Here is a 27,519-nt window from a genome sequence, read left to right as displayed (position 1 = left end):
GATATTAAATCGTTCAGTTCAATCCAAGTGATACTTGGTCGAATATAGCCTCGATATATGTCTATGGTTTCCTGAGCCATAAACAAAGTACCAAATGAGTTCGTCATTCCCAGCTGTGCACACTGGATTTTTATTTTAAACATTGAAATGCACGGAAATGACAGATGTTTTGCGAATGCGAATTGATAGAATGGAATCTTAATCTGCTTTTCTCGTGTAGTCTGCAATAAACAAACATGGAGGATGCATCAACCCATGCCCCCCTCGTGACCAGTGAACAGTTTATATTGTATGTGCTGTATCACCTCTGGGGAAACCATGCAACTGATGTACCAGCCGCTCCTCAGGTGATATGTTTGAACAAACCGATCACAGATGACGTTAATTTACGTGATAAGAGACAAGATGATGTACATGGTTTCTCACTTCGGTCAATAGTTGATATACCAGACTTATCAATACAGACTATATCAGATGTACTTGGTTTATCACTTCGAAGTGAATCCACGTCAACCGTCAACGTCCAAGCGAGAGCGTGTTTATTCCTGATGGCTTATGTTTACTTTACGTTTACACCTCTGATCACTCTGAAGAGATGTGCTGACTATTGTTCCATGGGGCACCGACATCTCGGAAAGTTTGTGAGGTATATTGTCAGATATGTTATTTAAAGTACAGGCATGCTTCCTGACGGCCTTTGTCTGTTTGTCCAGCATGATGAGGGTGTTCCTTGTTCTCTGCATCCTAGCTGTGAGTCGAGCTGACCTCCTGCAAGACCTCCTCCAGAAGGAGAAGGAGGTCATCCAGCAGGTCATCGCCAAGGAGCATGAAGGTTGGTCAACCATCATTTGTTCGGTATCCCCGTATTCTAATTACTATGAACTGCCGCCGTTCGAATCTATCGTCCAAACCACAAGAACTTTGCTAACAGCTCTGTCAGAATAATGACTTTGTTGTGTACACCACGAATATATCGTCAACACTAGGAGTCTACTGTCAGTTTCGGTTCAGATTACATAAAATTCATCACAAGCATCATAGCCACGCTATGAACAGGGGATGATGAGCATCTGTCAGAGGGTATCATTTGTGTATGTATCACTGGGTAGCACATGTGCAGCTGACATAGCGTTACACAATTATATCTGCCTCCAGTTAACAACTATGTCCATGGTATCACCAACTATGTCCAAGGTCTTGAGCATCAGATCGAGGCTATCTCCAACACTTTGAACAAGAGGAGTCTCCTGGACAAGCTGAAAAATGGATTTGAAAAGTTCGGTCACGGTAGGCAGAAATCATATTCCTTTGCTGGAACGAGCCCTTTGATGTAAAATAGATGATCAGAGGGATGGATCTCGGGTATTCCTGCATTCTGGAAGAAAAACAAACACAAATTGGACACGTTCTGATAATAGTAATCTGTGTGGACGTCCCATGTCAAGTAATCTGTGTGGACGTCCCATGTCAAGTAATCTGTGTGGACGTCCCATGTCAAGTAATCTGTGTGGACGTCCCATGCCAAGTAATCTGTGTGGACGTCCCATGCCAAGTAATCTGTGTGGACGTCCCATGCCAAGTAATCTGTGTGGACGTCCCATGCCAAGTAATCTGTGTGGACGTCCCATGCCAAGTAATCTTTGGCATTTGGACAAATAAAATAATATATATCCATGATGCTTTGTATTCCTATTGCATGACTTTCTATCAGACAGAAGCATACAATCCTGAATAAATGTTTACTGATTTTGATTTCAGACATCGCAAACGTCGCTCAAAGTAAGTATTTTCAGTGTGCACCATTTTCAGTATGAATCATTTTGTTATGAAATTGGAAAGTTGAAAGGGTACGGTATAGTTCTGAGTCAAATTCGCAAATACCGTTCACACATCGTACCAGTGCAGGGTTTGTATAAACAAAGGACTCTAACTTTTGGTTTTCTGTAACCGTGAATGGCAGCGAAGCAGTGTCACAATGTAGGTTTCTCGGCAGGATAAGAGCAACCGGTAAGTAGTGTTATGTAATATCAGAATGCAATATAAGAATTAGGGTAGGTACATCTTTGGGTGTTCATTAACAAAAGGTGGGGAGATGTTGATGTTAGGACATGTATGTACGTTGCTGGGGTGACAATGCCGCTAGGACACGTGTGTGCGGTGCTGAGGAGACGTTGATGTTAGGACATGTATGTACGTTGCTGGGAGATGTTACCGTTAGGACATGCACGCACGTTGCTGGGGTGACAATACCGTCAGGACACGCGTGTATGTTGCTGAGGAGACGTTGCCGTTAGGACATGTATGTACGTTGCTGGGGAGGCGTTGCCGTTAGGACATGTATGTACGTTGCTAGAGAGACGCTGCCGTTAGGACATGTATATACGTTGCTGGGGAGGCGTTGCCGATAGGACATGTATGTACGTTGCTGGGGAGGCGTTGCCGTTAGGACATGTATGTACGTTGCTGGATGTGGACAGCTAGCTGGTACAAAGGACGGTATCTGGCAGATAGCGACTAGTGCCTCTCCAACCTTGTGGCCAACACAACTGCTACGGCGGTTCGGAGTATCTTATTCAAAGCATTCAACAATGCCTACAAGTTTCCGCTTTTCACTTTTCCACCTCACATTAGCATAACTCAAACAGGTATCTTGAAGTGACGAGCGTGCAAACAATATCCCACAAAACAAGAACCTTGTTCCAGTCGCCAGTCGTCTTGTTCCAAAGCCAAGCTGAAGTGCAACAGTCGCTGCTATAATAGCGACCACTTCTTGTATATTAAGCTTTTAGTAAAATTTCATGAAATGAGCATACACGAAATGAGTATACATGAGTTGTTACACAAAATGACGTGAAGTGTCTTATGCTCTTATTTTTTTCCACGTAATGATTGGAATGTTTAGTCATTCCACGATGTGACTGAAATGTTTAGCCATTCCATGAAATGGCTGATTTTACAATATGACTGTAGCATATACATGTTTGTGTCATGCGTGACAGACTCGAAACAATACACTTATCTTGCAGAGGCACTCCCTGTGGTGGAACAGATCGGAAAAGGTGAGTACTGAACAGACACTTTCCTGGTGATGTAAAACAAACAGTGATGAGGATTACATACATGACACATTGGTGGTGACTCCTCTGTCATTATGTATATACACAATGGACACATTGGTGATGATTTCTCTGTCATTATGTATATACACAATGGACATATTGGTGGTGACTCCTCTGTCATGATGTATATACACAATGGACATATTGGTGATGATTCCTCTGTCATGATGTATACACAGTGGGCACACTGGTTGTGATTCCTCTGTTATGATGTATACACAGTGGCCACATTGGTGGTGGCTCCTCTGTCATGATGTATATACACAATGGACACACTGGTGATGATTCCTCTGTCATGATGTATACACAATGGACACACTGGTGATGATTCCTCTGTCATTATGTATACACAGTGGACACATTGGTGGTTGTGATTCCTCTGTTATGATCCTTTCCCTACCCGGGTATATTGACTGGTGTGACAGGGATGCTATGCTTGGAACAATTTTCGAGTTGAAAATGCTAATCTGGTGATGTATATTATCTCTCCAGTTGATAATCAGTCTGTTTTCTCAATGCTCAAGTCTACAACTGAGGACAGTGTCACATCCAGACACACAGATACATTATAAACAACAAGCATCTGAACGGCTGGACACACAGAACCAATATAGTAATAACAACAACACAATAATACATAGATACATTACACTATTATCAACAGTACAGAAATACATTATAATACTTAACAACAGTACACAGATACATTACACTATTAACAACAGTACACAAATACATTTTAATACTAACAACACTACATAGATACATGACACTATTAACAACAGTACACAAATACATTATAATACTTAACAACAGTACACAGATACATTACACTATTAACAACAGTACACAAATACATTATAATACTTAACAACAGTACACAGATACATTACACTATTAACAACAGTACACAAATACATTTTAATACTAACAACACTACATAGATACATGACACTATTAACAACAGTACACAAATACATTATAATACTTAACAACAGTACACAAATACATTATAATACTTAACAACAGTACACAGATACATTACACTATTAACAACAGTACACAAATGCATTATAATACTTAATAACACTACACAGATACATTACACTATTAACAACAATATACAAATGCATTATAATACTTAACAACACGACACAGATACATTACACTATTAACAACAGTACACAAACGCATTATAATACTTAACAACACTACACAGATACATTATAGTATTAACAAGAAAACACAGATACATTACAGTTTTAACACCGGTACAAAGATACATCATAGTATTAACAACAAAAGAGAGATACAATATAATTGAGCAACAGTATTCAGATGCATTATAAAATTAACAACATTACTCAATTACATTATAGAATTTACAACAGTACGCATTATAATATTGACAACAGAACACAGACACGTTATAACGTCATCAAAAATATGCAGAGGGATATAAGATATGGAAAGCATAACGAAAGCAAGATTTATGGATGTCATCTTCCTTATTGTGATGAACAAACATTCATTTCCTCAACGTTGTTAGACAGTGTTATAAATGTTTTCTTCATACATGTATACGTGTATATGTGATCTTTGTACCAGATACCACTCTCCTGATGAAGGAGCAAGTATACACTCCAAAACGTCGTGCTATTCACAATACAGAGATTGACATCCATATGTCTGACTTTCCCGCAGATCCATTACAGCAGTAACACCAAACCAAAAGTCTGAACAAAAGTCTGAACAATGCTGTTTTCATGTGAACTGACCAGCTTCTAAGAGTATTGCCTTTGTTTATATTATAGATGTGCTGCCCACTTTGGAACGTAAGTACATTAAAAACATCTTCACAATAAATGAAAATAGATCATTACACTTGTCACTAATGGTTAAGGGTGGTCCAATGCTGATTGTTGCATGGACTTCGCCCTCTAGCCGTTACAAGGACTCCACCCCTCTAGCCATTACAAGGACTCCACCCCTCTAGCCGTTACAAGGACTCCACCCCTTTAGCCGTTACAACGTACAATATATCATACTTTGAGCATTGTTACACAATGAAAATCACTACCCCATAAGACATATATGCAAGGAACATAGTCTAACTGGATCTGAGAAAGGATCAATTCAGGTGCTACATGAGACTTGCTAGCTCGTAGTGGACGTTTCAGGTAAAATACTAACGCCAAATACCACATATGATGGACATTCAGTCAATGTGGTTGATGTTGTAAAGGCGTGGATATTCAGTCAGTTTGGTTTTATGTTCTGTTTGTTTGTTAAAACGCAATAAGTGTGGTTTGTGTGTTAGCACACGGCTAATGCCGTTTGTGTGTTAACACACAATCTGTGTGGTTAACAGTCAGTGCAGTTTGAATGTTACCGCTAAGACGGTTTTGTGTTTTATGAGATGGCGTCGTGTATTTGGTGACTTGTTTTCAGTTTTGCCTTATGTTGTTTTGTCATTAACACTTGTCATTAACATTCTGTACGCTGTATGTTATTCTGACGTTGACAATGTTACAGAGCTGGCACCATCACTCATCAGCACGACTCTAACAGCAGCTGTTGGAAGAAGGGATCTGTAAGTCAGCGACTGTCAATAGCCCGTTATCAGAAATAATATCCTCTCTACACTGTTACATTCAGTATGTATGTAGGTATAATATACACGATAATATCTGGTTTCAGTATTTGAGACAAAATGTCCAAATTCTGCACCAAATAAAGTTACTGAAAGTGATTAACAGAGTTGATCTTTTTCGGATATAAACTGTTATAAATTCCCGATAGACACATTTACATGACAGAATGTAGAGATGCAACTGAACAGAGTACACGTATAGATGTTGTTTATCGTCACACAGGGAGAGGAGGAATATCTTTGATGACATGAAGAAAGGACTGGAAACAGTCGGGAATGCCATCACCACTGCCGCCAAAGGTTGGATGCTGTCTACCCATGGTGTTGTCTGTGACGTCGCTTTCCTGTATCACACAACGCATTCACAGTGGCCATACACTTCCACAGTTTGTTTGTGACCTACACTTCCACAGTCTGTTTGTGACCTACACATAAACAATCTGTTTGTGACCTACACTTCCACATTTTGTTTGTGACCTACACATAAACAATCTGTTTGTGACCTACACTTACACAGTCTGTTTGTGACTTATACATTAACAGTTTGTTTCCGACCTACACCTACACAGTCTGTGGCCTACACTTACACAGTTATTTTGTGACCTCTACATGAACAGTTTGTTTGTGGCCTACACTTACACTATTTGTTGGTGACCTGCACTTACATAGTTTGTTTATGACATAAACATGAACAGTTTGTTTGTGACCTATGCATAAACAGTTTGTGTGTAGCCTGTACATAACATAAGTTTAACTATTCGATGATTTAATATCAATAAAACTCAAATAGCTCATTACATTCTTCCACTGCCTTACCCACCTGACAGCCTCAACTGTTACATCTGTAGACCTATGCACGAAGATTCAGAGCAACATAGCAACTTTCCCTGCAGTGGCCTACACTTACACAGTTTGTTTGTGGCCTACACTTACACTATTTGTGGCCATACATAGCATAAGTTTAACTTAAGCTTCGATGATTTAACATGAAAGAGCTCATTACATTCTTCCACTGCCTGACCGCCTCAACAGTTACATTTTTTGTACGAACATTCAGAGTAACAAAAACATCTCCACAATGCAACTAACTTTCCTTTGAACAACGCCGCTCTAAATTTTCCCAGCAGTGAGTCAATACATTACGTTTAAATATGTTCAGTCCAGCACACAGTTGTGTTTTCAACTCTCGTTCTGAAAAAATCTGCTTCCTCATCTGCCCAGCCTGGATCTGCCACTTGGATCAGAATGTCTCTGAAGTGGTTCACAATGAGATGTCCGCTCACGTGGTAAAACAGATCTTCCAGATTTGTCGCATCATAATGTGAATCCCTTGTAGATGAAAAGTTCGCACAGTCAAGCAGAATATGTGTACTTGAAGTCGAGATTTGGTATGAATGTGGAGAAGGTTTTGTAGCTCCTCTTGGGAATAATTTATGTCATATATTTGCAATACAAATTAGAAGAATATGCATTATGTTTTCTGTCCGCTCTACCCGTTGTCGAAGATATTGGAAAACGTAAGTTCATGTATGTTTCTGTCAGTGTGAAAATACTTCTAAGTTGCAGAGATTCACCAATGAGTACGTTGGTGAGATGCTTGATTTCCAGCAATTAAACCAAGAGCACATTTCATGTTGTGTGCTCGGAGTTACATGGATCAATCTTTGTCAAGAAACACAATAACCTTATACTGCATATATCTTCACAGAATATCATATTGCCTATTTTACGATTTTTTACAGCATACATTACCATACCAATAAAAAAAAAGAAATTACAGTTTTTATCTTTATTCTCTAGCCGCTCTACCCGTTGTTGAAGAGATTGGAAAACGTAAGTATGTCCACGTACAGTTCATTAAGTGGGAGAATACCTCTCAGCTCCATAAATGAGCTTACCCTCAGCATGTCCATAAAATAAGTGTTCGAAGTAATAATGTGGGCTACGATAAACCAAACAAAATGTGTGTGCTTCAAATGAAAGATCATTTTTATAAGATATTAAGAAAAGCGATTTGTGGGCTTTGCGTTATTGTAGATATAAGAATAAATATCAAATGCTATATTTAAGTTTAAAGAGAATATCAAAGAATGCCAACACACTTTTGTTTCAGAGGTGCTACCAGTTGCTGAAAGTGAGTTTTCTACATAAGTAATCTTACATGCGGTTATAATTCCATATGTTTTTCTTCACACAGCACTCACTCCGTCACATACCTATCTTCACTCATCAAACACACAGGAGGTGACCGTTTTTTAATTTGACACCTTCATGTAGAAATTTATGTGTGGTACACCCACAGTTGAGTTGCATAATAGTCATGCAATCACAGTTATGGTAAAACGTGGCTTTAATATTAAAATCAATGGTGATAAGCAGTTAGATTTCTGCAATCACAACAAAAACACAACCACATGCCTTTCTTCATACACACCGAACACACGCACACACAAGCACATACACACACACACACAAATGCCTCTCTTCACACAAAAAAACTTTTCTTCACACACACCAAACACACTGCCTCATGCATCCCTTCAAACACACTAAACACAACCACAGGCCTCTTCTCAAAGAAGTTCCTGTTACCAATACCACTACCACTAACACTAACACTAACACTAACACTAACACTAACACCACAACTACTACTACTACCAACACTAAAACCACCACTACCACTACTACCTCTACCACTACCTCTACCTCTACCACTACCACTACCACTACCACTACCACTACCACTACCACTACCACTACCACTACCACTACCACTACCACTATACCAACCAAAACCAATACCAATACCAATACCAAAACCAATACCAATACCAATACCTGCTGTTAGTACTACTTATAGTGCTATTGCTACTATAGATACAATATATATATATATACATATTTTCAGAGGTTGCCCCAAGTCTAATCAGTGCTGGACTGACTGCTCTAGTTGGAAGACGAGATGTGTGAGTAATTGCCGTGGAAAAAAATGTACCAATATCTGTCTCTCATACAGTTAGTATCGACAAAGTACTTTTCAGTGACATATATTTTCGTTTATATCTTTTGGGAGAGTAGATTTTCCATTATATTTCCAGGACATTTCTTTTTCTTCACCAGTTTGTGGAATCTTTCTTCCCAGGGTGAAACTTACAGATTGATTGTTACGTGTTGATCTATGAGACTAATTTGAAGATTTGATCTGGCAGACAGATTGTTAAGATTGGATATGGCAGACTGATTCTTACATGCTGATCTGGCACAATGATTGTTAACCTTTCATCTGACAGATTGATTGTTATGTGTTGATCTAGCGGACTTATTGGTAACATTCGATCTGACAGATAGATTGTTAAGATTTCATCCGGCAGGCTGATTTTCAAGATTTGACCTGGCAGACTAAGAGTTACAGATTAAACATCCGCTTATAAATGTAGTCGAAATCGCAAAATGTGTGTTGATGTGGCAGATCGAGCATTATATGCTGATTCATTAGACTCATTGATCAGCGTTCATCTGGCAAAATTATTGTTATATGTTGATCGAGTAGACTGAAGCTTTAATACTTCAAAACATTGCCAGGGAGTCACAAATGTAACGGATTCCATATGTTAAGAGAACAGAAAAAACGGTGTAGATAACATGCATAAACCAAGAAACACATTGTCACAACAGGTACATTTTTGAACACTCTAGAGAGCCCAGTTAATCAGTGACATGGGTATTTCTCAAACGTTTCCTTCTCTTCAAATATGTTGATGCTAGAGGAACAATTCATTCCAGGGTGGATTTTTACTCACCAAAGCTTCAAAGGTGTTACAACCTAAGAAGATAAATTCATTACACTCTTTACTAGGTCGGATATATTTAGTGTTTTTTCGTCTAACCTAGGCAATGTATAATTCACACAAAACTGATACAACTTACATATCTATTTCTCCTAATTCCAGTGACCGCAGAAACTTTCTGGATGAGCTGAAGAAAGTCGGCCAAGGTACCCAAAAGCAATTGAGTTCTCATTAACGTAAACTAAGAGTATGGGTCTTCAGTAACCATCACAGGAACTTGCCGAAATATATCTTAAATAAATACATGCTAGATATACATCCTGATTATCTATATTCTTTATAGTTTCACGTCCGTGTGTGTTTCTTGGAATTATCCATACTAATCCGAGGAACCCATTCAAACAGACATGGTATATGCCACACTACCTAACTCTGTACAGATGATTTTGCTGAAGGTTAATACTTTGTTTCAATTTACAGGCATTCTTCACGAGGTTGAGGGTGAGAATACTACATCTATTATGTTGTGAATAATTCTAAGCGAACTGTTTCAAGGGTAGCAACCAGTGGGATATAGGAGATATGGAGAACGTTTGTGAAATTGCAATGTAACTGCATTGTGTCCTCATACACACACTTACAGTCTAATCAAAATTAACACTTAGGGGCATACAGACGGGGTTTCTTATGGATGTCAACCTATTTATTGTGAGGGACAAAACGTTGCAATGTATAAATATACTCTTTAATCAGGGGAAAGAATGGTATAAGACAGAACGCATATATGTCTACACATAAGAGCAACAAAAGTAATAAGAAAACAAAGGTTAAATAATGGAACAGATGGAAGCCTGCAACGACAGTTTTATTGAGCGCTAATGTACCTGTTCGTGTTACATGTACATATATATGTACATATGTATGCTGTCTGCCTCATATATAGTGTACATGTTTCAATTAAAAAGAACCTTCATGGAATTGTAGTATCGGTGTCTTCTCATTAGGCACACACGTATTTTGCAGACGCCTTATAACAACAACATTTACGGTTCACTGAACAGATTAGCTACTGTCTATTGCTTACACATTACGAAGGAATAGTCCAAATAAAAACGCAGGAAAAACTCAAATGTTTACGTCTAATATCTAATTCGAAAGATGGTCGAAAAGACATGTATTTGGATTTTGATTGCTGCGGGGTTAAAAAAGTTGAGTTTGATAAACATTGGGTTTAACCTTCTTCTCTAACGGGTGTTGGTGGCATCAAACTGAAAAAATGATGTCAAACAGGCATCTAAAATGATTGGAGCATTTCACAGATTAAAGTTCTTACACGTGTTTTTCTTCAGGATTTGCTTCAACATGTCGTAGGCAACCGGACAAGGTTGCAGTTAAGAAAGACCAATAATTTTAGCCAACCACGTACAAGACCGAGTTATTCAACGTCATCTTTTATTTCATCAGCAGCTAAAATGTGGAATAATGTTCCCTTAATTATTAGAAATTGCATCATTTAAATCTAATATCCACGTGAAAGAAACCTGTGCACTTGCACATTATTCATATGAAATGAGAAAGTTAAACTTTTTGCAGACAAGATTAAGAGACATGATGAGTACATTTAATGATGATCTATTTAAAATAGATATTACAAATGACGCCTCAGGTCAGTGTGGCCATGGACATCGATGTGAGGAAAGTTTTCATTACTTTTTTGAATGTCCATTGTCTACCATTCAGGAAACCTGTTTTATATTCGATAGTAATTGATGGTAAAGGCAACTGTGAGAAGAGAATAAAGATTATCGCTTACTGAACAGAAAGTTCTATTTTTACAAACAATGAAACTTCTCGGTAACGAACCTGTTTAAGACTCAGCCTAATCTATTCACTACGTAGTGGACTGTTCCATTCTACAGGTAGGTGTTACCCTAACTGATTTTCTACTCCAGAGTCTGTCAATCGACTGTCTGTCAAATGTGTGTCTGCCGATCGGGAGATACCCGTAGTACAATTACCCAGTGTCCTTAAATGCACAGTTAAGAGCCCGAGTAAGACGAAATCTATTTTGTGTGGTTTATAAGTATTTGCCATTATTTCCAGTACTGGCACCAACAGTGATTCAGACTGCATTGCCCTCTCTTCTGTCTGGTGTTGGCAAGCGTGACATGTGAGTGATGAATATAGGCTTGATTCTGGTCGCAATCGCAAAATGTTTTTTTCATTCTATTGCAGGAGTGCACATTTGCATCCTATGGATTCTTTTTTAAATGTTGATCTGGTACATTGATGGTCAAGTGTGGCCCCTTCAAAGAAAACGCTATTGAGTTACATATGCAAGCGATTCAATGTGTTAACTCAACAGAGAGAATGGTATAGTTATTATTACCGGATGGAAATAAACACATTGTCACAACAGGTACATTTTTGAACACTCTAGAGAGCCCAGTTAATCAGTGACATGGGTATGGCTCAAACGTTTCCTTCTCTTCAAATATGTTGATGCTAGAGGAACAATTCATTCCAGGGTGGATTTTTACTCACCAAAGCTTCAAAGGTGTTACAACCTTAGAAGATAAATTCATTACACTCTTTACTAGGTCGGATATATTTAGTGTTTTTTCGTCTAACCTAGGCAATGTATAATTCACACAAAACTGATACAACTTACATATCTATTTCTCCTAATTCCAGTGACCGCAGAAACTTTCTGGATGAGCTGAAGAAAGTCGGCCAAGGTACCCAAAAGCAATTGAGTTCTCATTAACGTAAACTAAGAGTATGGGTCTTCAGTAATCATCACAGGAACTTGCCGAAATATATCTTAAATAAATACATGCTAGATATACATCCTGATTATCTATATTCTTTATAGTTTCACGTCCGTGTGTGTTTCTTGGAATTATCCATACTAATCCGAGGAACCCATTCAAACAGACATGGTATATGCCACACTACCGAACTCTGTACAGATGATTTTGCTGAAGGTTAATACTTTGTTTCAATTTACAGGCATTCTTCACGAGGTTGAGGGTGAGAATACTACATCTATTATGTTGTGAATAATTCTAAGCGAACTGTTTCAAGGGTAGCAACCAGTGGGATATAGGAGATATGGAGAACGTTTGTGAAATTGCAATGTAACTGCATTGTGTCCTCATACACACACTTACAGTCTAATCAAAATTAACACTTAGGAGCATACAGACGGGGTTTCTTATGGATGTCAACCTATTTATTGTGAGGGACAAAACGTTGCAATGTATAAATATACTCTTTAATCAGGGGAAAGAATGGTGTAAGACAGAACGCATATATGTCTACACATAAGAGCAACAAAAGTAATAAGAACACAAAGGTTAAATAATGGAACAGATGGAAGCCTGCAACGACAGTTTTATTGAGCGCTAATGTACCTGTTCGTGTTACATGTACATATATATGTACATATGTATGCTGTCTGCCTCATATATAGTGTACATGTTTCAATTAAAAAGAACCTTCATGGAATTGTAGTATCGGTGTCTTCTCATTAGGCACACACGTATTTTGCAGACGCCTTATAACAACAACATTTACGGTTCACTGAACAGATTAGCTACTGTCTATTGCTTACACATTACGAAGGAATAGTCCAAATAAAAACGCAGGAAAAACTCAAATGTTTACGTCTAATATCTAATTCGAAAGATGGTCGAAAAGACATGTATTTGGATTTTGATTGCTGCGGGGTTAAAAAAGTTGAGTTTGATAAACATTGGGTTTAACCTTCTTCTCTAACGGGTGTTGGTGGCATCAAACTGAAAAAATGATGTCAAACAGGCATCTAAAATGATTGGAGCATTTCACAGATTAAAGTTCTTACACGTGTTTTTCTTCAGGATTTGCTTCAACATGTCGTAGGCAACCGGACAAGGTTGCAGTTAAGAAAGACCAATAATTTTAGCCAACCACGTACAAGACCGAGTTATTCAACGTCATCTTTTATTTCATCAGCAGCTAAAATGTGGAATAATGTTCCCTTAATTATTAGAAATTGCATCATTTAAATCTAATATCCACGTGAAAGAAACCTGTGCACTTGCACATTATTCATATGAAATGAGAAAGTTAAACTTTTTGCAGACAAGATTAAGAGACATGATGAGTACATTTAATGATGATCTATTTAAAATAGATATTACAAATGACGCCTCAGGTCAGTGTGGCCATGGACATCGATGTGAGGAAAGTTTTCATTACTTTTTTGAATGTCCATTGTCTACCATTCAGGAAACCTGTTTTATATTCGATAGTAATTGATGGTAAAGGCAACTGTGAGAAGAGAATAAAGATTATCGCTTACTGAACAGAAAGTTCTATTTTTACAAACAATGAAACTTCTCGGTAACGAACCTGTTTAAGACTCAGCCTAATCTATTCACTACGTAGTGGACTGTTCCATTCTACAGGTAGGTGTTACCCTAACTGATTTTCTACTCCAGAGTCTGTCAATCGACTGTCTGTCAAATGTGTGTCTGCCGATCGGGAGATACCCGTAGTACAATTACCCAGTGTCCTTAAATGCACAGTTAAGAGCCCGAGTAAGACGAAATCTATTTTGTGTGGTTTATAAGTATTTGCCATTATTTCCAGTACTGGCACCAACAGTGATTCAGACTGCATTGCCCTCTCTTCTGTCTGGTGTTGGCAAGCGTGACATGTGAGTGATGAATATAGGCTTGATTCTGGTCGCAATCGCAAAATGTTTTTTTCATTCTATTGCAGGAGTGCACATTTGCATCCTATGGATTCTTTTTTAAATGTTGATCTGGTACATTGATGGTCAAGTGTGGCCCCTTCAAAGAAAACGCTATTGAGTTACATATGCAAGCGATTCAATGTGTTAACTCAACAGAGAGAATGGTATAGTTATTATTACCGGATGGAAATAAACACATTGTCACAACAGGTACATTTTTGAACACTCTAGAGAGCCCAGTTAATCAGTGACATGGGTATGGCTCAAACGTTTCCTTCTCTTCAAATATGTTGATGCTAGAGGAACAATTCATTCCAGGGTGGATTTTTACTCACCAAAGCTTCAAAGGTGTTACAACCTTAGAAGATAAATTCATTACACTCTTTACTAGGTCGGATATATTTAGTGTTTTTTCGTCTAACCTAGGCAATGTATAATTCACACAAAACTGATACAACTTACATATCTATTTCTCCTAATTCCAGTGACCGCAGAAACTTTCTGGATGAGCTGAAGAAAGTCGGCCAAGGTACCCAAAAGCAATTGAGTTCTCATTAACGTAAACTAAGAGTATGGGTCTTCAGTAATCATCACAGGAACTTGCCGAAATATATCTTAAATAAATACATGCTAGATATACATCCTGATTATCTATATTCTTTATAGTTTCACGTCCGTGTGTGTTTCTTGGAATTATCCATACTAATCCGAGGAACCCATTCAAACAGACATGGTATATGCCACACTACCGAACTCTGTACAGATGATTTTGCTGAAGGTTAATACTTTGTTTCAATTTACAGGCATTCTTCACGAGGTTGAGGGTGAGAATACTACATCTATTATGTTGTGAATAATTCTAAGCGAACTGTTTCAAGGGTAGCAACCAGTGGGATATAGGAGATATGGAGAACGTTTGTGAAATTGCAATGTAACTGCATTGTGTCCTCATACACACACTTACAGTCTAATCAAAATTAACACTTAGGAGCATACAGACGGGGTTTCTTATGGATGTCAACCTATTTATTGTGAGGGACAAAACGTTGCAATGTATAAATATACTCTTTAATCAGGGGAAAGAATGGTGTAAGACAGAACGCATATATGTCTACACATAAGAGCAACAAAAGTAATAAGAACACAAAGGTTAAATAATGGAACAGATGGAAGCCTGCAACGACAGTTTTATTGAGCGCTAATGTACCTGTTCGTGTTACATGTACATATATATGTACATATGTATGCTGTCTGCCTCATATATAGTGTACATGTTTCAATTAAAAAGAACCTTCATGGAATTGTAGTATCGGTGTCTTCTCATTAGGCACACACGTATTTTGCAGACGCCTTATAACAACAACATTTACGGTTCACTGAACAGATTAGCTACTGTCTATTGCTTACACATTACGAAGGAATAGTCCAAATAAAAACGCAGGAAAAACTCAAATGTTTACGTCTAATATCTAATTCGAAAGATGGTCGAAAAGACATGTATTTGGATTTTGATTGCTGCGGGGTTAAAAAAGTTGAGTTTGATAAACATTGGGTTTAACCTTCTTCTCTAACGGGTGTTGGTGGCATCAAACTGAAAAAATGATGTCAAACAGGCATCTAAAATGATTGGAGCATTTCACAGATTAAAGTTCTTACACGTGTTTTTCTTCAGGATTTGCTTCAACATGTCGTAGGCAACCGGACAAGGTTGCAGTTAAGAAAGACCAATAATTTTAGCCAACCACGTACAAGACCGAGTTATTCAACGTCATCTTTTATTTCATCAGCAGCTAAAATGTGGAATAATGTTCCCTTAATTATTAGAAATTGCATCATTTAAATCTAATATCCACGTGAAAGAAACCTGTGCACTTGCACATTATTCATATGAAATGAGAAAGTTAAACTTTTTGCAGACAAGATTAAGAGACATGATGAGTACATTTAATGATGATCTATTTAAAATAGATATTACAAATGACGCCTCAGGTCAGTGTGGCCATGGACATCGATGTGAGGAAAGTTTTCATTACTTTTTTGAATGTCCATTGTCTACCATTCAGGAAACCTGTTTTATATTCGATAGTAATTGATGGTAAAGGCAACTGTGAGAAGAGAATAAAGATTATCGCTTACTGAACAGAAAGTTCTATTTTTACAAACAATGAAACTTCTCGGTAACGAACCTGTTTAAGACTCAGCCTAATCTATTCACTACGTAGTGGACTGTTCCATTCTACAGGTAGGTGTTACCCTAACTGATTTTCTACTCCAGAGTCTGTCAATCGACTGTCTGTCAAATGTGTGTCTGCCGATCGGGAGATACCCGTAGTACAATTACCCAGTGTCCTTAAATGCACAGTTAAGAGCCCGAGTAAGACGAAATCTATTTTGTGTGGTTTATAAGTATTTGCCATTATTTCCAGTACTGGCACCAACAGTGATTCAGACTGCATTGCCCTCTCTTCTGTCTGGTGTTGGCAAGCGTGACATGTGAGTGATGAATATAGGCTTGATTCTGGTCGCAATCGCAAAATGTTTTTTTCATTCTATTGCAGGAGTGCACATTTGCATCCTATGGATTCTTTTTTAAATGTTGATCTGGTACATTGATGGTCAAGTGTGGCCCCTTCAAAGAAAACGCTATTGAGTTACATATGCAAGCGATTCAATGTGTTAACTCAACAGAGAGAATGGTATAGTTATTATTACCGGATGGAAATAAACACATTGTCACAACAGGTACATTTTTGAACACTCTAGAGAGCCCAGTTAATCAGTGACATGGGTATGGCTCAAACGTTTCCTTCTCTTCAAATATGTTGATGCTAGAGGAACAATTCATTCCAGGGTGGATTTTTACTCACCAAAGCTTCAAAGGTGTTACAACCTTAGAAGATAAATTCATTACACTCTTTACTAGGTCGGATATATTTAGTGTTTTTTCGTCTAACCTAGGCAATGTATAATTCACACAAAACTGATACAACTTACATATCTATTTCTCCTAATTCCAGTGACCGCAGAAACTTTCTGGATGAGCTGAAGAAAGTCGGCCAAGGTACCCAAAAGCAATTGAGTTCTCATTAACGTAAACTAAGAGTATGGGTCTTCAGTAATCATCACAGGAACTTGCCGAAATATATCTTAAATAAATACATGCTAGATATACATCCTGATTATCTATATTCTTTATAGTTTCACGTCCGTGTGTGTTTCTTGGAATTATCCATACTAATCCGAGGAACCCATTCAAACAGACATGGTATATGCCACACTACCGAACTCTGTACAGATGATTTTGCTGAAGGTTAATACTTTGTTTCAATTTACAGGCATTCTTCACGAGGTTGAGGGTGAGAATACTACATCTATTATGTTGTGAATAATTCTAAGCGAACTGTTTCAAGGGTAGCAACCAGTGGGATATAGGAGATATGGAGAACGTTTGTGAAATTGCAATGTAACTGCATTGTGTCCTCATACACACACTTACAGTCTAATCAAAATTAACACTTAGGAGCATACAGACGGGGTTTCTTATGGATGTCAACCTATTTATTGTGAGGGACAAAACGTTGCAATGTATAAATATACTCTTTAATCAGGGGAAAGAATGGTGTAAGACAGAACGCATATATGTCTACACATAAGAGCAACAAAAGTAATAAGAACACAAAGGTTAAATAATGGAACAGATGGAAGCCTGCAACGACAGTTTTATTGAGCGCTAATGTACCTGTTCGTGTTACATGTACATATATATGTACATATGTATGCTGTCTGCCTCATATATAGTGTACATGTTTCAATTAAAAAGAACCTTCATGGAATTGTAGTATCGGTGTCTTCTCATTAGGCACACACGTATTTTGCAGACGCCTTATAACAACAACATTTACGGTTCACTGAACAGATTAGCTACTGTCTATTGCTTACACATTACGAAGGAATAGTCCAAATAAAAACGCAGGAAAAACTCAAATGTTTACGTCTAATATCTAATTCGAAAGATGGTCGAAAAGACATGTATTTGGATTTTGATTGCTGCGGGGTTAAAAAAGTTGAGTTTGATAAACATTGGGTTTAACCTTCTTCTCTAACGGGTGTTGGTGGCATCAAACTGAAAAAATGATGTCAAACAGGCATCTAAAATGATTGGAGCATTTCACAGATTAAAGTTCTTACACGTGTTTTTCTTCAGGATTTGCTTCAACATGTCGTAGGCAACCGGACAAGGTTGCAGTTAAGAAAGACCAATAATTTTAGCCAACCACGTACAAGACCGAGTTATTCAACGTCATCTTTTATTTCATCAGCAGCTAAAATGTGGAATAATGTTCCCTTAATTATTAGAAATTGCATCATTTAAATCTAATATCCACGTGAAAGAAACCTGTGCACTTGCACATTATTCATATGAAATGAGAAAGTTAAACTTTTTGCAGACAAGATTAAGAGACATGATGAGTACATTTAATGATGATCTATTTAAAATAGATATTACAAATGACGCCTCAGGTCAGTGTGGCCATGGACATCGATGTGAGGAAAGTTTTCATTACTTTTTTGAATGTCCATTGTCTACCATTCAGGAAACCTGTTTTATATTCGATAGTAATTGATGGTAAAGGCAACTGTGAGAAGAGAATAAAGATTATCGCTTACTGAACAGAAAGTTCTATTTTTACAAACAATGAAACTTCTCGGTAACGAACCTGTTTAAGACTCAGCCTAATCTATTCACTACGTAGTGGACTGTTCCATTCTACAGGTAGGTGTTACCCTAACTGATTTTCTACTCCAGAGTCTGTCAATCGACTGTCTGTCAAATGTGTGTCTGCCGATCGGGAGATACCCGTAGTACAATTACCCAGTGTCCTTAAATGCACAGTTAAGAGCCCGAGTAAGACGAAATCTATTTTGTGTGGTTTATAAGTATTTGCCATTATTTCCAGTACTGGCACCAACAGTGATTCAGACTGCATTGCCCTCTCTTCTGTCTGGTGTTGGCAAGCGTGACATGTGAGTGATGAATATAGGATTGATTCTGGTCGCAATCGCAAAATGTTTTTTTCATTCTATTGCAGGAGTGCACATTTGCATCCTATGGATTCTTTTTTAAATGTTGATCTGGTACATTGATGGTCAAGTGTGGCCCCTTCAAAGAAAACGCTATTGAGTTACATATGCAAGCGATTCAATGTGTTAACTCAACAGAGAGAATGGTATAGTTATTATTACCGGATGGAAATAAACACATTGTCACAACAGGTACATTTTTGAACACTCTAGAGAGCCCAGTTAATCAGTGACATGGGTATGGCTCAAACGTTTCCTTCTCTACAAATATGTTGATGCTAGAGGAACAATTCATTCCAGGGTGGATTTTTACTCACCAAAGCTTCAAAGGTGTTACAACCTTAGAAGATAAATTCATTACACTCTTTACTAGGTCGGATATATTTAGTGTTTTTTCGTCTAACCTAGGCAATGTATAATTCACACAAAACTGATACAACTTACATATCTATTTCTCCTAATTCCAGTGACCGCAGAAACTTTCTGGATGAGCTGAAGAAAGTCGGCCAAGGTACCCAAAAGCAATTGAGTTCTCATTAACGTAAACTAAGAGTATGGGTCTTCAGTAATCATCACAGGAACTTGCCGAAATATATCTTAAATAAATACATGCTAGATATACATCCTGATTATCTATATTCTTTATAGTTTCACGTCCGTGTGTGTTTCTTGGAATTATCCATACTAATCCGAGGAACCCATTCAAACAGACATGGTATATGCCACACTACCGAACTCTGTACAGATGATTTTGCTGAAGGTTAATACTTTGTTTCAATTTACAGGCATTCTTCACGAGGTTGAGGGTGAGAATACTACATCTATTATGTTGTGAATAATTCTAAGCGAACTGTTTCAAGGGTAGCAACCAGTGGGATATAGGAGATATGGAGAACGTTTGTGAAATTGCAATGTAACTGCATTGTGTCCTCATACACACACTTACAGTCTAATCAAAATTAACACTTAGGAGCATACAGACGGGGTTTCTTATGGATGTCAACCTATTTATTGTGAGGGACAAAACGTTGCAATGTATAAATATACTCTTTAATCAGGGGAAAGAATGGTGTAAGACAGAACGCATATATGTCTACACATAAGAGCAACAAAAGTAATAAGAAAACAAAGGTTAAATAATGGATCAGATGGAAGCCTGCAACGACAGTTTTATTGAGCGCTAATGTACCTGTTCGTGTTACATGTACATATATATGTACATATGTATGCTGTCTGCCTCATATATAGTGTACATGTTTCAATTAAAAAGAACCTTCATGGAATTGTAGTATCGGTGTCTTCTCATTAGGCACACACGTATTTTGCAGACGCCTTATAACAACAACATTTACGGTTCACTGAACAGATTAGCTACTGTCTATTGCTTACACATTACGAAGGAATAGTCCAAATAAAAACGCAGGAAAAACTCAAATGTTTACGTCTAATATCTAATTCGAAAGATGGTCGAAAAGACATGTATTTGGATTTTGATTGCTGCGGGGTTAAAAAAGTTGAGTTTGATAAACATTGGGTTTAACCTTCTTCTCTAACGGGTGTTGGTGGCATCAAACTGAAAAAATGATGTCAAACAGGCATCTAAAATGATTGGAGCATTTCACAGATTAAAGTTCTTACACGTGTTTTTCTTCAGGATTTGCTTCAACATGTCGTAGGCAACCGGACAAGGTTGCAGTTAAGAAAGACCAATAATTTTAGCCAACCACGTACAAGACCGAGTTATTCAACGTCATCTTTTATTTCATCAGCAGCTAAAATGTGGAATAATGTTCCCTTAATTATTAGAAATTGCATCATTTAAATCTAATATCCACGTGAAAGAAACCTGTGCACTTGCACATTATTCATATGAAATGAGAAAGTTAAACTTTTTGCAGACAAGATTAAGAGACATGATGAGTACATTTAATGATGATCTATTTAAAATAGATATTACAAATGACGCCTCAGGTCAGTGTGGCCATGGACATCGATGTGAGGAAAGTTTTCATTACTTTTTTGAATGTCCATTGTCTACCATTCAGGAAACCTGTTTTATATTCGATAGTAATTGATGGTAAAGGCAACTGTGAGAAGAGAATAAAGATTATCGCTTACTGAACAGAAAGTTCTATTTTTACAAACAATGAAACTTCTCGGTAACGAACCTGTTTAAGACTCAGCCTAATCTATTCACTACGTAGTGCACTGTTCCATTCTACAGGTAGGTGTTACCCTAACTGATTTTCTACTCCAGAGTCTGTCAATCGACTGTCTGTCAAATGTGTGTCTGCCGATCGGGAGATACCCGTAGTACAATTACCCAGTGTCCTTAAATGCACAGTTAAGAGCCCGAGTAAGACGAAATCTATTTTGTGTGGTTTATAAGTATTTGCCATTATTTCCAGTACTGGCACCAACAGTGATTCAGACTGCATTGCCCTCTCTTCTGTCTGGTGTTGGCAAGCGTGACATGTGAGTGATGAATATAGGCTTGATTCTGGTCGCAATCGCAAAATGTTTTTTTCATTCTATTGCAGGAGTGCACATTTGCATCCTATGGATTCTTTTTTAAATGTTGATCTGGTACATTGATGGTCAAGTGTGGCCCCTTCAAAGAAAACGCTATTGAGTTACATATGCAAGCGATTCAATGTGTTAACTCAACAGAGAGAATGGTATAGTTATTATTACCGGATGGAAATAAACACATTGTCACAACAGGTACATTTTTGAACACTCTAGAGAGCCCAGTTAATCAGTGACATGGGTATGGCTCAAACGTTTCCTTCTCTTCAAATATGTTGATGCTAGAGGAACAATTTATTCCAGGGTGGATTTTTACTCACCAAAGCTTCAAAGGTGTTACAACCTTAGAAGATAAATTCATTACACTCTTTACTAGGTCGGATATATTTAGTGTTTCTTCGTCTAACCTAGGCAATGTATAATTCACACAAAACTGATACAACTTACATATCTATTTCTCCTAATTCCAGTGACCGCAGAAACTTTCTGGATGAGCTGAAGAAAGTCGGCCAAGGTACCCAAAAGCAATTGAGTTCTCATTAACGTAAACTAAGAGTATGGGTCTTCAGTAATCATCACAGGAACTTGCCGAAATATATCTTAAATAAATACATGCTAGATATACATCCTGATTATCTATATTCTTTATAGTTTCACGTCCGTGTGTGTTTCTTGGAATTATCCATACTAATCCGAGGAACCCATTCAAACAGACATGGTATATGCCACACTACCGAACTCTGTACAGATGATTTTGCTGAAGGTTAATACTTTGTTTCAATTTACAGGCATTCTTCACGAGGTTGAGGGTGAGAATACTACATCTATTATGTTGTGAATAATTCTAAGCGAACTGTTTCAAGGGTAGCAACCAGTGGGATATAGGAGATATGGAGAACGTTTGTGAAATTGCAATGTAACTGCATTGTGTCCTCATACACACACTTACAGTCTAATCAAAATTAACACTTAGGAGCATACAGACGGGGTTTCTTATGGATGTCAACCTATTTATTGTGAGGGACAAAACGTTGCAATGTATAAATATACTCTTTAATCAGGGGAAAGAATGGTGTAAGACAGAACGCATATATGTCTACACATAAGAGCAACAAAAGTAATAAGAAAACAAAGGTTAAATAATGGATCAGATGGAAGCCTGCAACGACAGTTTTATTGAGCGCTAATGTACCTGTTCGTGTTACATGTACATATATATGTACATATGTATGCTGTCTGCCTCATATATAGTGTACATGTTTCAATTAAAAAGAACCTTCATGGAATTGTAGTATCGGTGTCTTCTCATTAGGCACACACGTATTTTGCAGACGCCTTATAACAACAACATTTACGGTTCACTGAACAGATTAGCTACTGTCTATTGCTTACACATTACGAAGGAATAGTCCAAATAAAAACGCAGGAAAAACTCAAATGTTTACGTCTAATATCTAATTCGAAAGATGGTCGAAAAGACATGTATTTGGATTTTGATTGCTGCGGGGTTAAAAAAGTTGAGTTTGATAAACATTGGGTTTAACCTTCTTCTCTAACGGGTGTTGGTGGCATCAAACTGAAAAAATGATGTCAAACAGGCATCTAAAATGATTGGAGCATTTCACAGATTAAAGTTCTTACACGTGTTTTTCTTCAGGATTTGCTTCAACATGTCGTAGGCAACCGGACAAGGTTGCAGTTAAGAAAGACCAATAATTTTAGCCAACCACGTACAAGACCGAGTTATTCAACGTCATCTTTTATTTCATCAGCAGCTAAAATGTGGAATAATGTTCCCTTAATTATTAGAAATTGCATCATTTAAATCTAATATCCACGTGAAAGAAACCTGTGCACTTGCACATTATTCATATGAAATGAGAAAGTTAAACTTTTTGCAGACAAGATTAAGAGACATGATGAGTACATTTAATGATGATCTATTTAAAATAGATATTACAAATGACGCCTCAGGTCAGTGTGGCCATGGACATCGATGTGAGGAAAGTTTTCATTACTTTTTTGAATGTCCATTGTCTACCATTCAGGAAACCTGTTTTATATTCGATAGTAATTGATGGTAAAGGCAACTGTGAGAAGAGAATAAAGATTATCGCTTACTGAACAGAAAGTTCTATTTTTACAAACAATGAAACTTCTCGGTAACGAACCTGTTTAAGACTCAGCCTAATCTATTCACTACGTAGTGGACTGTTCCATTCTACAGGTAGGTGTTACCCTAACTGATTTTCTACTCCAGAGTCTGTCAATCGACTGTCTGTCAAATGTGTGTCTGCCGATCGGGAGATACCCGTAGTACAATTACCCAGTGTCCTTAAATGCACAGTTAAGAGCCCGAGTAAGACGAAATCTATTTTGTGTGGTTTATAAGTATTTGCCATTATTTCCAGTACTGGCACCAACAGTGATTCAGACTGCATTGCCCTCTCTTCTGTCTGGTGTTGGCAAGCGTGACATGTGAGTGATGAATATAGGCTTGATTCTGGTCGCAATCGCAAAATGTTTTTTTCATTCTATTGCAGGAGTGCACATTTGCATCCTATGGATTCTTTTTTAAATGTTGATCTGGTACATTGATGGTCAAGTGTGGCCCCTTCAAAGAAAACGCTATTGAGTTACATATGCAAGCGATTCAATGTGTTAACTCAACAGAGAGAATGGTATAGTTATTATTACCGGATGGAAATAAACACATTGTCACAACAGGTACATTTTTGAACACTCTAGAGAGCCCAGTTAATCAGTGACATGGGTATGGCTCAAACGTTTCCTTCTCTTCAAATATGTTGATGCTAGAGGAACAATTTATTCCAGGGTGGATTTTTACTCACCAAAGCTTCAAAGGTGTTACAACCTTAGAAGATAAATTCATTACACTCTTTACTAGGTCGGATATATTTAGTGTTTTTCGTCTAACCTAGGCAATGTATAATTCACACAAAACTGATACAACTTACATATCTATTTCTCCTAATTCCAGTGACCGCAGAAACTTTCTGGATGAGCTGAAGAAAGTCGGCCAAGGTACCCAAAAGCAATTGAGTTCTCATTAACGTAAACTAAGAGTATGGGTCTTCAGTAATCATCACAGGAACTTGCCGAAATATATCTTAAATAAATACATGCTAGATATACATCCTGATTATCTATATTCTTTATAGTTTCACGTCCGTGTGTGTTTCTTGGAATTATCCATACTAATCCGAGGAACCCATTCAAACAGACATGGTATATGCCACACTACCGAACTCTGTACAGATGATTTTGCTGAAGGTTAATACTTTGTTTCAATTTACAGGCATTCTTCACGAGGTTGAGGGTGAGAATACTACATCTATTATGTTGTGAATAATTCTAAGCGAACTGTTTCAAGGGTAGCAACCAGTGGGATATAGGAGATATGGAGAACGTTTGTGAAATTGCAATGTAACTGCATTGTGTCCTCATACACACACTTACAGTCTAATCAAAATTAACACTTAGGAGCATACAGACGGGGTTTCTTATGGATGTCAACCTATTTATTGTGAGGGACAAAACGTTGCAATGTATAAATATACTCTTTAATCAGGGGAAAGAATGGTGTAAGACAGAACGCATATATGTCTACACATAAGAGCAACAAAAGTAATAAGAAAACAAAGGTTAAATAATGGATCAGATGGAAGCCTGCAACGACAGTTTTATTGAGCGCTAATGTACCTGTTCGTGTTACATGTACATATATATGTACATATGTATGCTGTCTGCCTCATATATAGTGTACATGTTTCAATTAAAAAGAACCTTCATGGAATTGTAGTATCGGTGTCTTCTCATTAGGCACACACGTATTTTGCAGACGCCTTATAACAACAACATTTACGGTTCACTGAACAGATTAGCTACTGTCTATTGCTTACACATTACGAAGGAATAGTCCAAATAAAAACGCAGGAAAAACTCAAATGTTTACGTCTAATATCTAATTCGAAAGATGGTCGAAAAGACATGTATTTGGATTTTGATTGCTGCGGGGTTAAAAAAGTTGAGTTTGATAAACATTGGGTTTAACCTTCTTCTCTAACGGGTGTTGGTGGCATCAAACTGAAAAAATGATGTCAAACAGGCATCTAAAATGATTGGAGCATTTCACAGATTAAAGTTCTTACACGTGTTTTTCTTCAGGATTTGCTTCAACATGTCGTAGGCAACCGGACAAGGTTGCAGTTAAGAAAGACCAATAATTTTAGCCAACCACGTACAAGACCGAGTTATTCAACGTCATCTTTTATTTCATCAGCAGCTAAAATGTGGAATAATGTTCCCTTAATTATTAGAAATTGCATCATTTAAATCTAATATCCACGTGAAAGAAACCTGTGCACTTGCACATTATTCATATGAAATGAGAAAGTTAAACTTTTTGCAGACAAGATTAAGAGACATGATGAGTACATTTAATGATGATCTATTTAAAATAGATATTACAAATGACGCCTCAGGTCAGTGTGGCCATGGACATCGATGTGAGGAAAGTTTTCATTACTTTTTTGAATGTCCATTGTCTACCATTCAGGAAACCTGTTTTATATTCGATAGTAATTGATGGTAAAGGCAACTGTGAGAAGAGAATAAAGATTATCGCTTACTGAACAGAAAGTTCTATTTTTACAAACAATGAAACTTCTCGGTAACGAACCTGTTTAAGACTCAGCCTAATCTATTCACTACGTAGTGGACTGTTCCATTCTACAGGTAGGTGTTACCCTAACTGATTTTCTACTCCAGAGTCTGTCAATCGACTGTCTGTCAAATGTGTGTCTGCCGATCGGGAGATACCCGTAGTACAATTACCCAGTGTCCTTAAATGCACAGTTAAGAGCCCGAGTAAGACGAAATCTATTTTGTGTGGTTTATAAGTATTTGCCATTATTTCCAGTACTGGCACCAACAGTGATTCAGACTGCATTGCCCTCTCTTCTGTCTGGTGTTGGCAAGCGTGACATGTGAGTGATGAATATAGGCTTGATTCTGGTCGCAATCGCAAAATGTTTTTTTCATTCTATTGCAGGAGTGCACATTTGCATCCTATGGATTCTTTTTTAAATGTTGATCTGGTACATTGATGGTCAAGTGTGGCCCCTTCAAAGAAAACGCTATTGAGTTACATATGCAAGCGATTCAATGTGTTAACTCAACAGAGAGAATGGTATAGTTATTATTACCGGATGGAAATAAACACATTGTCACAACAGGTACATTTTTGAACACTCTAGAGAGCCCAGTTAATCAGTGACATGGGTATGGCTCAAACGTTTCCTTCTCTTCAAATATGTTGATGCTAGAGGAACAATTTATTCCAGGGTGGATTTTTACTCACCAAAGCTTCAAAGGTGTTACAACCTTAGAAGATAAATTCATTACACTCTTTACTAGGTCGGATATATTTAGTGTTTTTCGTCTAACCTAGGCAATGTATAATTCACACAAAACTGATACAACTTACATATCTATTTCTCCTAATTCCAGTGACCGCAGAAACTTTCTGGATGAGCTGAAGAAAGTCGGCCAAGGTACCCAAAAGCAATTGAGTTCTCATTA

The 27,519-nt window shown here is 37.6% G+C and overlaps 1 protein-coding gene across 1 annotated transcript in view; it reads left to right on the top strand.

The window, feature by feature from the left end:
• The first annotated feature begins 717 nt into the window (after positions 1–717).
• Positions 718–27,519, top strand: part of LOC137257590 (uncharacterized) — a 36,107-nt gene continuing 9,305 nt past the window's right edge. Inside the window, exons 1-24 of the mRNA XM_067794908.1 lie at positions 718–832; positions 1,156–1,287; positions 1,759–1,779; positions 3,027–3,059; positions 4,934–4,954; positions 5,655–5,712; positions 5,996–6,072; positions 7,573–7,605; positions 7,886–7,906; positions 8,684–8,741; positions 9,726–9,769; positions 10,044–10,064; positions 11,667–11,733; positions 12,258–12,301; positions 14,199–14,265; positions 14,790–14,833; positions 16,731–16,797; positions 17,322–17,365; positions 19,263–19,329; positions 19,854–19,897; positions 21,795–21,861; positions 22,386–22,429; positions 22,704–22,724; positions 24,327–24,393. Coding sequence (XP_067651009.1) covers positions 718–832; positions 1,156–1,287; positions 1,759–1,779; positions 3,027–3,059; positions 4,934–4,954; positions 5,655–5,712; positions 5,996–6,072; positions 7,573–7,605; positions 7,886–7,906; positions 8,684–8,741; positions 9,726–9,769; positions 10,044–10,064; positions 11,667–11,733; positions 12,258–12,301; positions 14,199–14,265; positions 14,790–14,833; positions 16,731–16,797; positions 17,322–17,365; positions 19,263–19,329; positions 19,854–19,897; positions 21,795–21,861; positions 22,386–22,429; positions 22,704–22,724; positions 24,327–24,393 — 1,277 coding nt within the window. The remainder of the gene's footprint in view (positions 833–1,155; positions 1,288–1,758; positions 1,780–3,026; positions 3,060–4,933; positions 4,955–5,654; positions 5,713–5,995; positions 6,073–7,572; positions 7,606–7,885; positions 7,907–8,683; positions 8,742–9,725; positions 9,770–10,043; positions 10,065–11,666; positions 11,734–12,257; positions 12,302–14,198; positions 14,266–14,789; positions 14,834–16,730; positions 16,798–17,321; positions 17,366–19,262; positions 19,330–19,853; positions 19,898–21,794; positions 21,862–22,385; positions 22,430–22,703; positions 22,725–24,326; positions 24,394–27,519) is intronic.

Source organism: Haliotis asinina, chromosome 12 (assembly GCF_037392515.1).
Source record: "Haliotis asinina isolate JCU_RB_2024 chromosome 12, JCU_Hal_asi_v2, whole genome shotgun sequence".
Taxonomy (NCBI): Eukaryota; Metazoa; Mollusca; class Gastropoda; order Lepetellida; family Haliotidae; genus Haliotis; species Haliotis asinina.
This window is presented reverse-complemented; position numbering and strand designations above follow the sequence as displayed.